At 41.6% G+C, this 16,448-nt stretch overlaps 1 protein-coding gene across 1 annotated transcript in view; it reads right to left on the bottom strand.

Moving 5' to 3' along the window:
- Positions 1-5,313: 5,313 nt before the first annotated feature.
- The window catches only part of LOC125899025 (CXADR-like membrane protein), a 91,397-nt gene continuing 80,262 nt past the window's right edge, over positions 5,314-16,448 (bottom strand). The window contains exons 2-7 of the mRNA XM_049593173.1: positions 15,891-16,048; positions 12,897-13,095; positions 10,017-10,184; positions 9,389-9,511; positions 6,954-7,095; positions 5,314-5,688 (exon numbers count right to left, since the gene is read on the bottom strand). Of these exons, the coding sequence (XP_049449130.1) occupies positions 5,316-5,688; positions 6,954-7,095; positions 9,389-9,511; positions 10,017-10,184; positions 12,897-13,095; positions 15,891-16,048 (1,163 nt within the window). The 3' untranslated portion in view covers positions 5,314-5,315. The remainder of the gene's footprint in view (positions 5,689-6,953; positions 7,096-9,388; positions 9,512-10,016; positions 10,185-12,896; positions 13,096-15,890; positions 16,049-16,448) is intronic.

Raw genomic sequence — 16,448 nt, forward strand, 5'->3', positions numbered from 1 at the left:
ATTTAAAAGAGAGCGCACGTTCAGCACGGCCAAGTTAATGTTCGTGCTGAGCGTGCGCTCATCATCACAATGTGGTGAGTGTGGAGCAGGTGTGAGGGGAACTAAGTTTTTTGCTATTGGTCCATGGTGAAGTTGTTCTGTTAAATCTGTTTGAAATTCTGACTGGGATGGATGTGGATATGGGAGTGGGTTGGGGATGAACCAAAGAGGAAAGCAGGGGGGCGTGTGCTTCCAATGTACGTCAGTCACATGGGGCACACTGAACAGCTTGCTGAATGTTAGCTGCTAACATGCAGCTGCCCAGCCTGCTCGGGTGAAGCCCGTCAGCCCTGCAAAAAGAGGACCGGTTCCAAAATAAGTTAAAATTGTCGATAAAAGTGAAACCATAGGTGCTACAGGCAACCTGGACCCATGAATTGAGGGAGAGTAGCCGACTGAAGTGTTCTGCCCCGCGGGACAGTGTTGGCAGGGGATCGCTGATAAAGACCGACTTACCACAGTTTTTTAAAAGGTTAAAAAGAGCAACAAAATCCATTTTTGTCGGCTTTGAAAAAATGAATATTCCTGATGATACTGTCTCCAAACAACACGGTGGAAGGAGGGAAAAGAGGACGAAGAGTAACACGATGGGGTTAGGAGCGGCGGTGACTCGGCGGTCCCAGTCCCAGTCGATGGTCGGGTCCTGCAGCCGCAGCACTCCGGTCCACAGGTGCCAGTGAGGAAGACACGGATCCATCCGTGCAGGGCGCTGCAGGTGTACCACTGGCTGGCGGAGAGGGAGCCACAGCACCGTTAGACGCCGAGGCCGACTCCTCCAAGCGGGGAGCGGCTGGAACAGCACCGATCGGCGGGGAAGGAGCCGCAGCGGCAGCATCTGCAGTGCCAGCATCTGGATCTCCGTCCGATGCCAGGGCGCTGTAGCGGTTTGACAGGCTGAGGCGCAGAGGTGAGGCAGCACAGCCAGGGCCTCTTTTACCCCTGCCGACCACCTCCACCCAAGACCACCGGCGACTCGGTGTTGAGCTGGAGGACGGTGGAGGCCAAGTGCTGGGATCCCAGTGCACCGTGTCCTGGAGGGCTGCTGTGAGTGAGGCGATCTGGAGCGACTGTTCATGAGCCACCTCCTGGAGGGCGGTCAGCATGGAGGATTTGATGTTTAGCTCACCAGAGAGCCGACGAATGTCCTCTTTCAGGTCAGAAATCTTTTTGTCTGCTTTTACAAGCTGGGGGTCCACATCGCCATGCAAAGATGTAGCCATATATAGGCTATGCTGGCGGAAGTTTTCCCACTTGTCAAGCAGGCTGTGTCTGGCTGTTAAAACCCCTAATGCTTGGACATCCAGTGATTAAAATAACGTCCAATTAAATGAGATAAATAAAAACAAAAATAAAAACAACTGATGTCCAAGCAGATAGCTTAAAAGTCACTCCAAAGCTACAATAAATCAGTTTAAAATCACGGGTTAGGGAGAGCACAGACAGGCAGCTACAGACGCCGACACATGCGCAAAGGAATCCCAATCCCAATCCCAATAGCCAATGACAGTTGAGTTGGATTATGTCTAGTTGTGATGATGACACATCTAATCCTTTTACGGTTTGATCCAATTTGGTGCTCCCAGCTTGTCTTCACTTAATGTGTAGTGATGGGGAAAGAGGAAAATAATAACTGTCTCTGAAGGTCTATGGAAAGTATGGTTAAAGTAGTACTGATTATTGGAAGAATATACTGCACACTTACAGAAAATCATACAGAGGCTCTAGGTAATGTAAGTTTAGGTGCTCTTTTTTTTTTTTAAATAACAGGGTCAGTTCAGCCACGTTACAAAAAAATGAATATATTATCATATTTTCTTACTGTCTCTGAGAATTGACCCACTGCTATGTCCCACCCCTGGATGCAGACTGGCCAATCATAACGTAGCATCAGGCCGGCTCAGACCAGGGTCCGACAACAACACAGCTGTGCTCCATTGACTCTAATGCAATCGTCTCAGATTTCCTTCATTTTCAGGCTGGTTTTGTGGATTTGGAGCTAAATGTTGTGCCTGGGGCACGTCGTGTATTAATGATACTCGTTACCTGGAGAAGTTGGAAAAAGATATACGTTTCTTCCCTGCTCCAAAACCAAAATCAAACCCTGAAAAGTGTAGGGTTAGCTAGCTAGCTACTGAAGATGTAGCCTACTGAATGTATACACATGCTGCTTGTGCTTTCTAATGATTATAACAGTGAAACAAAGAGCGACCCTGCTGTACAGGAACCAGTGAAGGGAAGCAGGGAAACTTGCCGATATTGAACCAGCTGTGTGTCATCACATTGTGCACAGATGAACATTGGTTGACTTTTCCTAGAGATCCCTGCCTGTCCAGGTGCTGGCAGCGGCATGAGGGCGAAGCCAAACACAGTTCATCTGCACACACTGTGATGCCACACAGCTGGTTCAATATCGGCAAAGTTTCCCTCTATATTCATTGTCATCTGTGGCGATCAGCAGTGATGTGGTGGTTCACTTTTACACTGTGATCTGTAGTCTATAGTTGGGCTTTAGCTTCTAACTATCTTTGTCTTTTTAACCTGTTGTTGCTGCTGAGTCAGTTTGACATCCTGGATATATCCTTCAAACACAGACTGTAGACCCCTCTGTCTGCTTCTCTCTGTAATCACTGTTTAATTTTTCCAAAAATATGATAATATTTCTTCAGGGAGTGCAGTTAGTTACAGTGTGGGCTCCATGTTTACTCTGACAACTTGTTGGACCATCACAAGGGGCGGGGCTTAGTGAAAGGTCAATTCCCACCATACAGTGGAGGTAAATGCAATCTTGTTTGTGGTGCTTCTCAAATCATAAAAACATCTTTTTCTGCAACTGAAGCGAACTGACCATTTCAATAAATATATCCACTGTTGACAAGTTTGTCAGCTTGTCACTTTAGCCAATTATTAATTAAAACCCAGTACCTTCCGTAAATGTCCTGCAGTTCTCTATGCTGAGACGCTAAAGCTAAATGAAGAGTAATCTCAAATTATGCACGAGTAAATTAGTTTATTAAAAATTCTACACGACATTCTGTGAAATGGAACTAAAATATGTTTCTAAAACTAAAAAAGAACTAAAAAAGTTTCATTACAATAATATATCTAGCTTATCTGAGATAAGGGCACCTTGTCTACTGCTGTCAGTTTAGTTCAGTCCATGCATCGTTTTGCCTTTTTTTTTTTTTTTTTAGTTTTATTGGCTATGGGAAAAGCTGTTTAGGTCGCCGGCTGGACAGCTCTAAATCACAGGAGGAGGTTATGTAAAATCTAAATTTCAGCTAATGTAGTGGAATGTTGTAACATTGGTGGCAAATGCTTTCTGACTAATCAGTGATTACACGCACGTGTGCACATAGTTTGTAAAAGCAGGAGATGTCACTTACAGCAACTAACGAGTTTTTTAAGTGACCTAGGTATTGCTATGTTCATCAGTCTCCAGGTGGGCAAGGTGAAAGTTTCACTTTCCAGTCAGAGAGGTGTGTTCGCTGGTGTTTTAAGTCACGCCAAGATTAACTAACGATAGTGACATCTTTATTGTACACATCTAAGTAATTGTACAGTCAGTTTGGCTTTGAACGCAACAGTGACAAAGCTCCGTCCTTGGATCAAGGTTATGTATAACTTCCCCCACCATGAAAATAAGTAGAATACAGCATCATGGGAGAAGAGCGAGTAGGTGGTGAGACTCACAAGACAAGTTGAAAGAGGAAAAGGGATAAAAGGCAGATTATGTATTGAAGGGAAGGAATGTGATTGAAGAATGAGGAATGGAGAAGGATCAGGTTTGTCCTCTCTGCTGAATGGGAGATGAGGCACAAGGGCAGGATTCATTCTGTCCTGTGCATCTGTCTGTCTGTTGGCTATGGCTGGTATGCAGTAGGTCAGATATAAATGGAGCTCTCACTCCATACCTACACTGACTGTTATTAGTGTCATGCCTCTTGTGAAGGACGACTAATTTGCAATGTGTTGTACTGTCAATAGTACTGTATATGTTTGATCATTACAATGAGCATGAATGACAAAAGGCACTCTTTAGAAATCCATATCTAAGTTGTATTAAGAGCGCAGAAAGTAATTTTCTCTCTATAGAAATGAGTCAATGAGTCATGTAAAACTCATTAAAATTCAGAAAACCATTTTAACATGGGAGAGTTCTTAGTAACTTACTGCTGAGAAAAAAATACTACCTAACACATCTCATTTAGCAACACATTCATACAGTCTTGCATTCGTAGTTAACAAAAAGGTATACTACACACAAAATGAGAAAAAAAGAAACAATCACAATGTGGCATTTCTTAGCAGGGCCTCGACTTAACCCTTTGACAATCCTCAAAATTATAAGTGCTCCATTATCCTGAAAATTACCCCCCTTGGAAAAAAACAAAACAAAAAGAAAACTCAGAATTCTCTTTTGCCATGTCAGGTATGAATAGATGAACAGTATGAACATGAAATGTCTTGTATGAATCCACACTTAAACTACTGAAAATGGTGCACATCTATGTGGTTTTTCAGTCGGCACAGAGGAAGCAGTGACAAAAGGGATTCACCTATGTCCATATTACAGCGTGTCATATGTATCAATGTTTATATGAAGTGTCCACATAAAGTCTGTTTATACAATCAGAGCCATTCATCTCGTTTATATACTGTAACAACCTACAGTTAAACTACTTTCATCAATCAGTTCAGTCACGTGTGCAGGGCATTTTCATTAGCAACAGGTGTAAAGTGGGGTACTGTATGCAAGAAGGTGTTCAAGTTTGTTCCTTTTTTCCCCATTCCCTTACACTAACCTCTTCAGCTGTATCTATGAGCCATCTGTTGTCTTCTGCAAAAAGAATGAAGTTGCTATGTAATGTAATCACTTTATCAAATTTCAGTCTGGCTCACGCTTTCGACCTCACCTCATTACATTACCTCATCCCATTCACTCCCTGCTGCGTGCAATCCTCTCCTTCCATAAGAAACCAACTGCTGCTTCAGTTTCGACACCTCCTTGTCTTTTAAAATCACAGCCCATACAACAGTATCTTCATCACAGATGTTGCTCAGGTGAGAGTGTGTCAATAAACAATGCCAGGAGAAGCCTGTTCCTATATTGTTGGTGTAAAGCACAGATTCTCCAAGAGTTAAATTCCTGAAAGTATCCGTCAGATAGCGAATGGTGAGAATATACACTGGATCTTTATCAGAGTCTAACTCTTGGGTTCAGCTGGTTGCCATGTCCTGAGGCTGCCTTGGTCTTTTCCTCTGTGTGATTACATCTTCTACACAGTCTGGAAGGCCTTGGTTTGGGCAGGGATCATAACAGGGGTGGCCCCCATGCGGGTCAGGTTTCCAGGACTCAGTTTAGGGGGAGGGCTGGGCTTGCAATTGGAGGTAGACGTGGAGGTTGGTGTTGAACGTGGTTCAGGAGTCTTGGGAACTGTCTGATTGTAGGCAGGTGGAGACTGAGGGAAAGAAGATTGGCAGTTTTCCTTGAGGGCCGCCACAGCAGGAACACAGGCTCGTTGGCCTCGGAGCCCCATGTTGTGCACCATGGACTGTGTGGAAGAGGTGCCTGAGCGAGAGCTGCCAGAGCGGGAAGAAGAGAGGGAGTTGGGCTTCACCAGTTTGGCTTTGGGAGCTTCTGCATCCTCCCTGAAAAGAGCATAGGGTTGCATGATTCAAAGACTGCCCTCAAATAAACAAATTTAACAATTAGTAGTTCAGTGAAATTGGCCTGGTCATATCATCACTACAAGGCTAGGCTTTCCATGTAAGCGCGTGGAAGGGCAGAGAGGTGTGCTCTCTCCACCTTAGACTTTCCACGTGGGCACATGGAAGAGGCTTTCTGTGTAGGCCCGAGGAAAGGCAAAGAGGCCCCAGAACAGAGCCATACCTCCAAATATAATACTGCAAATGGAAATAAAGTACTCCTTGACTATAGTGTTCCTGTCAGATCTACTGTTTGTTACAGACGTGACATAAGTACGTCCTAAAGTGACATAAGTATGTCACGTTACGTAAAGGAAGTAGGTATATAAAGTTGAAAGAAGTCAACATTGACTTTTAATTTCACATGGGGCACAAAAAGCTGTCTCCTGGGTGAAAGTCCTGTGTTTGTTCGTCCCATCCACCACCCCAATTACCACTATACGTCCACTTTCTAGCTCTTTTTACTACCTATAAGGTTGTAATATTAATGTTAATATTTACTGCATAATGTCGATAACCAGGGAATGTGTACATCCACCACAATGAAGGATCCTTATTGACTTTCCACTGGCACTGTTACCATGGTGCCGGCGGAGTTAACAGGTTGTCGTCATTTCACACATTTTTGTGCGACGAGCTTAATTACCAACACTGCGTAGATAAAGTCAAATTCAGTTTAAGGGAAGTGGATTTTAGTCTTGAATTATATCTAGTTAACACATACAAAATATGAAGTTGTGTTTTTTCTACTTAATTGTAGACAACAAAAGTTTGTTTGCTTTCACCTGTCCTTCTTGCTCTGTCACTGGCTACATTATTGATAAGGTCATTCATACAAATTCATATTATATATTATTCCTGATAAGTTGCTAACAGTATTATTAATTAGGTTTTTGCTCAGAAACAAACAAATAACTATGTGAAGAAAAAAATTAAACTGCTGTAACAAACGGTGCCAACATGTCATGCAGTCACTGAGGGAATCATCTCTATCAAGTTCTGGTTTCCTGCTGTTGAAATCAGAGTGGGGGGGGGAGGTCCCTACAGTTCACTGCTTCAAATGTGCTTTGATGATATTAGTGCTAAGTGAGTGGCACTCTGAGAGAAGGATTCACTTCTGAAGACGGTACTGTATATAGTAACAAACATTTTTAGTTTCCTTTGTTTATCATGAGACAGCAAGAGTTCAGGGTGTTCGCACTGTGTACCTGATTTCATTTGGGGTCTCTTCTTCTTCATATTTCTTCATTTCCTTTTTGCGGAACACCAACCAGATGATGAGGATGATTAGGAGAACTCCGAAAGACACACCAACCACTGCCCCTGCCACCACACCCATTCCCCTGACATCTACACACAAGAACACACAAAAATTTTCAAAACAAACACACACACATATTCTCACTTATGTAACTTTTGGGGACACATGTTTTAACAACCCCCCTTAGAGGACACCACTTTCTGAATGGATTAGAGGGATACTGCCAGTGGAATATATTAATGGGAGTGCCCAAATTGTGACAATTTTACACACATTTATGTGTACGTACGATAAAACATACTCATGCACACAAAAAGAGCATACATTTCCACAAGTTGTATCTCAAGCCCCAAGAAATCGTACATGAATTACTTTTATTTGCAGGTGCTTTACTTTCTAACATCCTGCCTTTAGAGGTCTTGCGTTTTAGTGTTGCATCTCTGGTGGTAATCTGGTGAGTGAGTCAGTGATTGATAGATCCGATCAATAGCGAGGGCAGTAAGTCATGCAGGTTGCAGCAGCAATTGGCAATACTAATGTTGTTTATGGTGAGCGGTAGCCAGTAGTAATCACTACAAGACTGCCTCAAATAATTAAAGGATCTAAATTAAACAGTTTTCTGTTAAAATGAAAGAGTTAATTTACAGTGTCTTTAAATCAAGCTGACAGTGTACTTATGATAGGCTTTTGTAAGGTGTGCTGATGAAATCTTATGTTGTCCATCTACAAACAGCTTCAAATTCAGTGCAATAGATTTTGTCAGTAAACCATTGTTAAAGTTGTTTTTGTTTGTGTATTGCATACCGTTTAACCTTGGCTTGCATACTCATTAATTGTCACAGGGTCATACATTTAAGATTTGTTGAGTACATCTTAGAAGACAAGCCTAACAATATTCTATATTTGTCTTCTTACTCATCAAGTCCCATGAAAACACCCCAAACAACAATGAATTAATTCACCTAAAAATGTTGTTTAGCTCCTATGGCCCCCCCCCCCAAAAAAAACTTTTAAAAACACATCACCGGGCTACACTATTGCACTGGGTGACTGGTTCCTTCGTTACCACGAACACACACACACACACACACATACACACACACACTCAAGTTTATTTTGGCTCAGTCCCCCACACAGAATCCTGCTGCCAGACAAGAGCAACAAATGTGTATTAATCCACCACAAAAAAGACTCCCAAACATTACAAGCCTTTTAAAAAAAATGAAACATAATTTTTGTGAGACATTTTTAAAGATTTACATCTACAGTTGGAACCAATGTGTTGGGGCTGAGAGCCACAGACAAGGTATAAAAATCAGCCAGCTTGGAGAGACTAATTCATTGTTGTTTTGGATCTTTTCTTGGGCTTTCTTGACACTAAGAAAAAAGTGTTGTCAGCCCTATCCTTTACACTTTATTGCGAGTACAGCTAATGATGGTGGGGCACCGTAACGCAGACCTTTTGTCTGTTTTTGTAAGGTGAAACCTTTTCCCTCAGTGGAAACAATGGTTTTATTTACTTTAATTTCACAGATAAGAAACAATAAATTGTGAAGACATCAAAGCAGTTTAGCATTAGCATTTTAAGCAGAGGAAATCTCCACTAGTCGCTAGGCTAATTTGTACAATGTAAAATGGCATAGGCTTGTGCTAATAATGTTAGCATGTTATTTGTCTGCAAATCATTTTATGTTTAGTATAAGACAGTTGTTTTGTTGGTGAACCTGGTGAGCTATAATGGAGTTGAATTTTGTAACATTACCTTTCTTAAATGTTGCTGTTGTCCCTGTCTTCATATGAGTAGGGGAAAAGTCCGCTAGCTACTAGGCTAATTCATACAATGTTAAATGCCATAGCTGTGTGCTAATAACATTAGCATGTTGTATTTGTGGGGAAAATGTGTCCAGTAAAAGGCAAGTGCTTTGTCTGTGAATACTGCGGGTTATAATGAAGCTGATTTGTTTACTTGTGTTTGAAACTGTTGCTATTAAGCCATGTTTAATGTATGTTTAATGTGTGTGTAATGTGTGTTTTGGGTGTGTTTTGAACCACCTAAACTTTACAGCATCTCACAGAAACCCTGCCGCTGACTAGTGTTCTGCAGGTGTAACTGCAAAAAGACAAAGACACACCACTGCACAAGTATAAATGCTCACAACGGCATAGGCCACGTGCATAGGCGACAGTGTCAGCTCTGCATAGAGCTGATGCACAAGTGTAAATCCCATTATAAACTTCACTTTCAGCCATTTTTGTTTTAGTCGTGGTCAGTGATAGTTTCACTGCAGGACAACGCGCAGTGTGTCTGAAATCATTAGTGGATGAGATGAATCAAAAGTTGCAGATTTTGCTCCAATCTAGAGTTCAGCAAGTGTCACTCACAGTGCATCTTGACCTCCACTGTGCAGCTCTCTTCTCCCACATCATTGCTGGCTGTGCATTTGTAGACTCCGGTACTGTCCTTGGTCAAGTTCCTTAATGTCACAATCTCTGGGTTTTTCAAATCTAATAGTACAAACAAGAGCAAACAAGACATGAGTGTATTTTTGTGTATTTTATTGTCTTTTCTGTCTTTTAAGAGGTGTTAAATGCTTTACACAAGCTGAACTGATTTATTGTCACCTTCTGAGGTTATATACTTCATGTTTATACATCAGAGTAGTCAAAGGATGCAGAAACTGAAAAAGAAGAATTGGAGTAGACAGAGCCTCTGTCTAGCTTTTGACAGCAGACTGCTGGAGTCAGCACAAAACTCAAAAAGTCAAAGAGCTGAAATATAACAAAACAGTCCAGCATTTCTTCAACTGAAACACTCAACTGATGAATCACAATACCATCACTGCTACAAATCTGTGTGGTGACATCTTATTTTGCATCTTTTATTTTCTTTTTTGCTATAGCATGCTGTGTGTATTAAATGTTTAGATTTCAAACTTTGTATAGGTATCAAAGTGAATATCTTGGTATAACGGACTATCAGACGCATCCTCCAGTGTGAGAGTGGACTTACCTATCAGGGCTATGGGAGGCAGCTTGCCAACATACTTGCCCTTGTCCAGTACCCTTTCCCATTTGTAGTGGATGGGATCAGAGCCATCAGCAGACTTGCAGCTCATCTTAACATCACCGCCCTCCAACAGTTTGCCCTCCATCCAGCACCGCGGCTTGGATGGCTTCACTGCAGACAGACAATCAGATACAAACCCAGATATCCTTACATATTGTTCCCTCATCCACTTTTTCCAAAGAAGACTGGTGCTCTCCACAGGCTAGCATTAGAGGCTGAGGCATAACAAGAGAAGATTTTCCTACTGTACAAATGTGGATTTGTGTTTAAAAGATTTTTGTTGTGTACAGTTTATTTATATAACACCAGATTTAGGCTTGGCCACCTGGTCATAGTGGGAACTACGTAAAGAAGTGTCTCAACAAATAGAATTGTTCCTGTGCAGATGGATACTGTACGCTGACTTTGCCATACAGGGCCTCCCTCACTTGTTCAGTCCCAAATATGATCAAGAAATTAGGATGTCCGTCCCAAAGTGGAGCTTTAGGTGGGCGTCTCCACAGTGTCCACTGTAAAGGCAACTACAGGACAGTACTAGAAGCACTCTCTTTGCCTTTTTTGTCAGTGAAAGTGATGAGCAGCATCAGAGGGGCTTGTTTGTGACAGAGACAGAAATTAGAAGATGTTTCTTGAGTCCATTCACAGGGTATAGTCTTCTAAAGGCGAAGTGTCTGAACTACATCAGGCAGTACAAGAGGACTTGAAAAAATCAATTGAACAGTATGGATTAAGTGGTGTCCCTGAGATAATGGGAGCATTTTTGTAGCTTCAGTAAGGTCCTCCAGGACTGTAACACGCTCATGCTTGTTTAACCCAAACAATGTGTCATGTGACTGCAGTTGGTTCAGATCGAGGAAGGAACACGTTCTCACCACAAATGAACTGCACCAGAGTTCGTTTGTAACAGGACTGAGACCACCTCTTCAAGAAGGTCTCGGTCTGGTTGTTTTGGTGCACACCTAAGTGTGATTACTGTGTTCACACCTGCCCAAACAAACCACATTTAGTGGGCAAACAAACGTCAGTTTGATTGAACCAAACCAAACAGGACAGGTGTGAAAGTACTCTTGCTGTCACCATGGTAACCACAGGTGTCGCCAAATTAATTAAGGCTACATCCACACTATTACTATTCCGTTTTTATTCTAAGATGGCATTTTAAATTGAAAACGATCTCCGTACACAACCTTTTTGCAGTCTTCAGGAATAATTTCTGCCATTCATGTACACTGGGCATGCCCTAGCCAGTGTAAACAGGAAGCAGATTTTCTACTCTATGGTTGGTTGGTCAGTTGCAGAAAACACAACTAACACATGAGTATGAGGTGGTCAAGGAGGTGGCAGAAGCAAATCAGTAGCAGATCAGTAGCAAAGCAAATATGGTATGACTGATAGGACCCAATCAGGAAGCAATTCTGGAATTTTCAAGCTAAAATGGCGTCAGTAGCTTTTCAAAAGTCTCTGTTTTATGGGTTTAAATTTTCCAGTGTTCTCATGACACCATGCATAAACATAGCTAGTTACATAGTTAAGCATTTTTAGGGAAAAACATAAGTGAGGATGTATTCCCAAGACTGCAATCTTAGGGATTACAATTTAAAAACCTTTCCCAGGCGTGGTGACCTAGATGGTATCTTCAGTTTAACCTCACAGTCTTGGAACATTAATAAGAGTATGAGTATGATGTGCCTGTCAAGCTTGGCACATGTTTGCAGTTTCACCACTATGCCAGTGGTTGGTTTCCGTATATATCATGTGGACACATACTATCCAGCAGGGAAAAAAGGAAGCACGTGGGCTATGCATTTCATCAGCCTGGCAAGCTCATGGTGGAACATTCATTGTGGAATATTTATGACCTGCATGATCTGCAGTCAACCATTTGAATGTTAAGCTGTTGTGGCATTTTTAGGATGAGAAGATGACCTCAGAGACCGTCAGCCGCTCAGAACAGTTTTGTGAGCAATTGTAGCTTTCTTTGCCTTCAATGCACTGCACTTCATTTGCTCATAGACATGAAAACCCACTCCAATATTCAATCAGCATAGTGATTTCATTGGCTGTCACCTGCGTCACTGCTCAGAATAGCCTGATGGTGATCTGACTGACAGCATTTACTGCAACTGTAAATGTCTGAATCATGCCTAATAAATACGAAGCAGAATTTATGTAAAATACTGCAGAGGAACTTTATTAAGATACCTTTTTAGCTTTTGTAACTTTTAGAATAAATCTCTCTCCTGAACAGGATGTACTGTGGAATTGCATTGCTGTAAAAACTGACTTGATGCGAGGTCCAGCTGCCTCTGGGAAATGGAGTTGCCTCAGTAGACTGGAGGCAAGGAAGCAATAAATAATTTAAAAAGGGGTAGCACAATCTGCTGGAGTTTGTTTATTTCAGTGATGTATTGGATAGTAAGGAGGTGTTTGCTCTTCTTATGGAGCTGTATGCATTATAGATTAAAGTGCTGCTTTCCTTTACAGATTTCATACCAACAGATCAATGAGAGTCAGCTGATCAAGAAAGGGGTCTTCCAACTGAATTTCAAACGTGTTGCTGCACGTTCTTTGCACTCTGGCCCTTGTAAAGAAATCACAGAGGATGAGAACTCGATTAATTCCAGTTTTCTTTTTCATCGGTGTAGATTATTCCTTCACAAGTGGATGAGAGCGAGAGGTGAAACCATTGGTCTGAACTTTCAATCACACACTAATGCTAAGAGCTTTGGGGTTACATGACACTTCCAGTTGTGTAGCGTTCTCATGAGTCCTCCCTCAGTCCGTGTTTTCTCTTATTTAACCTAAGTGCTGTCTGCCACTTACCCAGCACTATGAGGCTGATGGTGCTCCAGTGGTATTGCGCACCCGTCTTGACTTTGCAGCTGTACTCTCCTGAGTCTGTTAGAGACAAGTCACTGATCAGCAGAGAGGCGTCGCCTTTTAAGTACTCTCCAGCGAAGGCTACGCGGCCACGCTCCGCTTCGTTGGGGTCAAATACCCGTCCAGCAAAGTAGGTGATCACCTTGTGGGGGAGGGGAAAGAGGTGGTAAACGAGGTAAGACACATACAGTAAGTGCAACATTATGGAAGCTCCCTGTAACAACTGGGGGGTTCTATTTGAACAGAATGCAAGAGAGGACACAGGTAGAATAAAAGAAGAGGAGTTAGAAAAAGTAGTACTTTATATATCCCCTTTAGGAAATCCATTTTTAGGCAGTAACTACAGAATCAGTGAAGTTAAGAGCAGGAGTTTAAAGTTTTCAGAATAGCCAGCGAACTATGCAAGAAACAGAAAAATTGTATTGCCATAATTTCAATTAAGCTAATTATTTAAGGTGAGTATTTCACACTCAAAGAATTAAAGCAGCAGAAACTAAATAAAATAAAATAAAACATACAAATGCTGCCTTTGGATAATCTTTGATGTGAGGGGAAAATGCAGTGTCCATTAACAACATTTGTCATGTTTGCTTTCTTGTCAATTTTAACCACTTTTTTCTATTATTCATAGCAATTAGTTTATCTGCAAGGGCTAAATTATTAATACTCATATTTAAAGGGCCAGTGTGTAAAATGGGTTGAAAACAGTGACATCAGTGGTCAAATTCTAGATTGCAGGGCTCACTCGCTCACCCCTCCCGTCGGGTAAATGATGGCGGCCTCGTAGGGACAAAAAGCCTTGCACACGAGTTTTTCAGGAGTAGGTCCATCTAGTGACGAGGTGAATATTTATTTAGAAATCTAAACCATAAATCGATATTGTAATGAATCCCTCACGAGCAGGAGACCAGAGTAGCGTTCGGGAAAAAGGCCAGTTTATTTGAGCACTCCAAAAACTCCAGTAACACTCCAGGGGGTAAAAGTCCCAAACTCTGACTCTTCTAGCGTAACAGACACACTTCATACACACATACTCGTTTACCATACTGAGTGGGGACCCCCCTCCCCTCTCTGCTCCGCCAATCTCCAGCCCGCACACTGACTGACAGCGTAGCCTGTAAACAGAGCTCAGCTGTTTATTTAGCCTAGCAATATCTCCGGATTATAGTAGCTACAATGGACGACTTTGAACACGATTTTGAAGATTTTCTTGTAGCGGACACAGACCCAGAGCCATACCTGTTTGAGCTGGAGTATACAGATGAGGAACTCCATGTGATGCTGAGCGGGCGAGAAGAGAGGCTGAATGCACAGAATGGGATTCGGTGCTACCATCGTTGGGGAGATATATCATCAGGAGGAAAAGCGCTGCAGAGAGTGCATCACAAGGAGTGAAGTTGCGTCTTCTTTTCCTCGCAGATGACGGTTTGGGTTCATTCTCTCCTGTTGCGTGGTAAGTGTGGTCCATTCCCAGACTTTATAACTAAAAAAAACTTTTCACTACTCTCTATCAACGAACTACTAAGACTCTCTGCTGTTTCCTCCTCCTTCTTCCTTCCTCCCGCTTTCTTCGTTGGTTTATTTATACACGTGAAACGTGTTCTCTGGCTGGCTGGATTGTCCGCTCAGGCTGCCGTACATACATGGCGGCGCAAGATGGCGACCTCTCTAAAGCAAGGCCCTTGCTATTAATATATATAAAAGCATAATTATAAGGCTACGAAAACCAAACGAATTTTATTTTATAGCGATTATACACTTGTATAAACATATTAATGGGTAGAATATTCAGATTCAGATTCAGATTGACAATAAACCATGCCAAATATTACACACTGGCCCTTTAAGTGAAATGAAAATGGTTCTTTTTAATTTAGAATAAAAACAAAATAACCAAGACGTTGGATCATTCATACATTTTTTATTTACAGTTAACAGCTCAGAAAAAACCTTCAGTTGATATAGCTCTCTTGTTTCAGCCATTGGGCAGTTACCACACTTTGATTTGTTTTTTGCTCCATTTTGTATGCACCATTTACATGCTGTTTTTTTAATAGAATTTTTTATATGAAATACATGTCAAAACCTCAGATTCCAGTCTTTTAATTTTGAACAAATATGTTGTACTCTGTGCTTTGTAGGGCAGTGTTGATTCTCATGCCCTTAATATACTTGACTAATTATTTTTAAACATCCCTCTGAATCTCATCTGGTGGCTCAAAGTATAAAATGAAATGTAGACTTGAGTCTGAGAGCCATTTTGGCAGTTTGCTGATGGTAATTACACCAGTGTCTTAACATCAATGTCAGCCCAGTCACCAGAAGAAAATGTTGGCATTGCATGTTGCTGCAAACCAGGAATATGTTAAATTTGTCATTTTTATACCAACACACCAAGGTAAGTTGACCGTCAAGTTACAGACCACTATTTGAGACCAACAAACAATAAAACTGGTTGTTATTTAGTTTTTTTCAGTGAGGTATCAGCTGCATTTAAAGCTATGATTGTGCCACCAAAACCAGGTGTTCTTTAGTGTTTTAGCTGCATCGTTTCCTGCAGTGATAAGTGTTTCTTAGCACGACATTGGCATTTCCAGCTGTGATTATGGCACTAAAACCAGATGTTTTCAGTATAACAGTGGAAGCATTTTTAGTGGTGATTAGGCCACCCAAAAACTGAGCATGACATTGGCTGCATTTCCAGCTGTGATTGTGACACCTAAACTGGGTATTTTAAGCCAAAGCACAATCTTTTCCTAAACGTAAGTGTTTTTTGTGCCTCATCATAACCACACATTAACCACAACACTGTTGTAATAAAAATAAACAAAGTTTCAACATATTTGCGACATATTATCGTAAAAAAAACATACAATGGCAACACTTGTTCTGGGGACTGGGTCGTTAATGCAGTGTTGATTGATGAGTAACACTCACCACTCTCTGCTTGTTGGTTGGCTTGAGAAGCAGCCATTCAATGTCCAGCGTGGGGTCATCACCCACCCAGAATTGATGGTGGCAGGGCAGCGTGGCATTGTCTCCCACAACCCTCTTCATCTCCGTCTGGGCGCATGTCGTCAGCAAACCCAACAGACCTGTAGAGAGACAGACCAGTCCAAGATTATTGTTCACTGCATCAGATATGAAATATTAATAAAAGCACAGTTCCAAGTATAAATCAGACAACTAATAGCACAAAACAGTTCTGTGTAACTTTCTTTCTAAAATCAAACTCTAGTCTCCTGACTAAAGCACTGGTGACAGGAGAAGACTGTGGAATTATAAAGTCTGAGTTCATGAGGTGCACTTGAAGGCAACATATCAGCTAAAGATTTGATTGTTGCAGTTTCGTTTTGGAGCAAAGCAGCACTTTTTCTTTCCACACATTTGACAGACATGACATTTAATCACTGTCAATGGCAGTTTGTTCCATGCTGTTCTGCTGATAATGAAAACTGAATTCATTATAATATTACAGTCTACATAAATAATATT

This window comes from Epinephelus fuscoguttatus, linkage group LG12 (assembly GCF_011397635.1).
Source record: "Epinephelus fuscoguttatus linkage group LG12, E.fuscoguttatus.final_Chr_v1".
NCBI lineage: Eukaryota > Metazoa > Chordata > Actinopteri > Perciformes > Serranidae > Epinephelus > Epinephelus fuscoguttatus.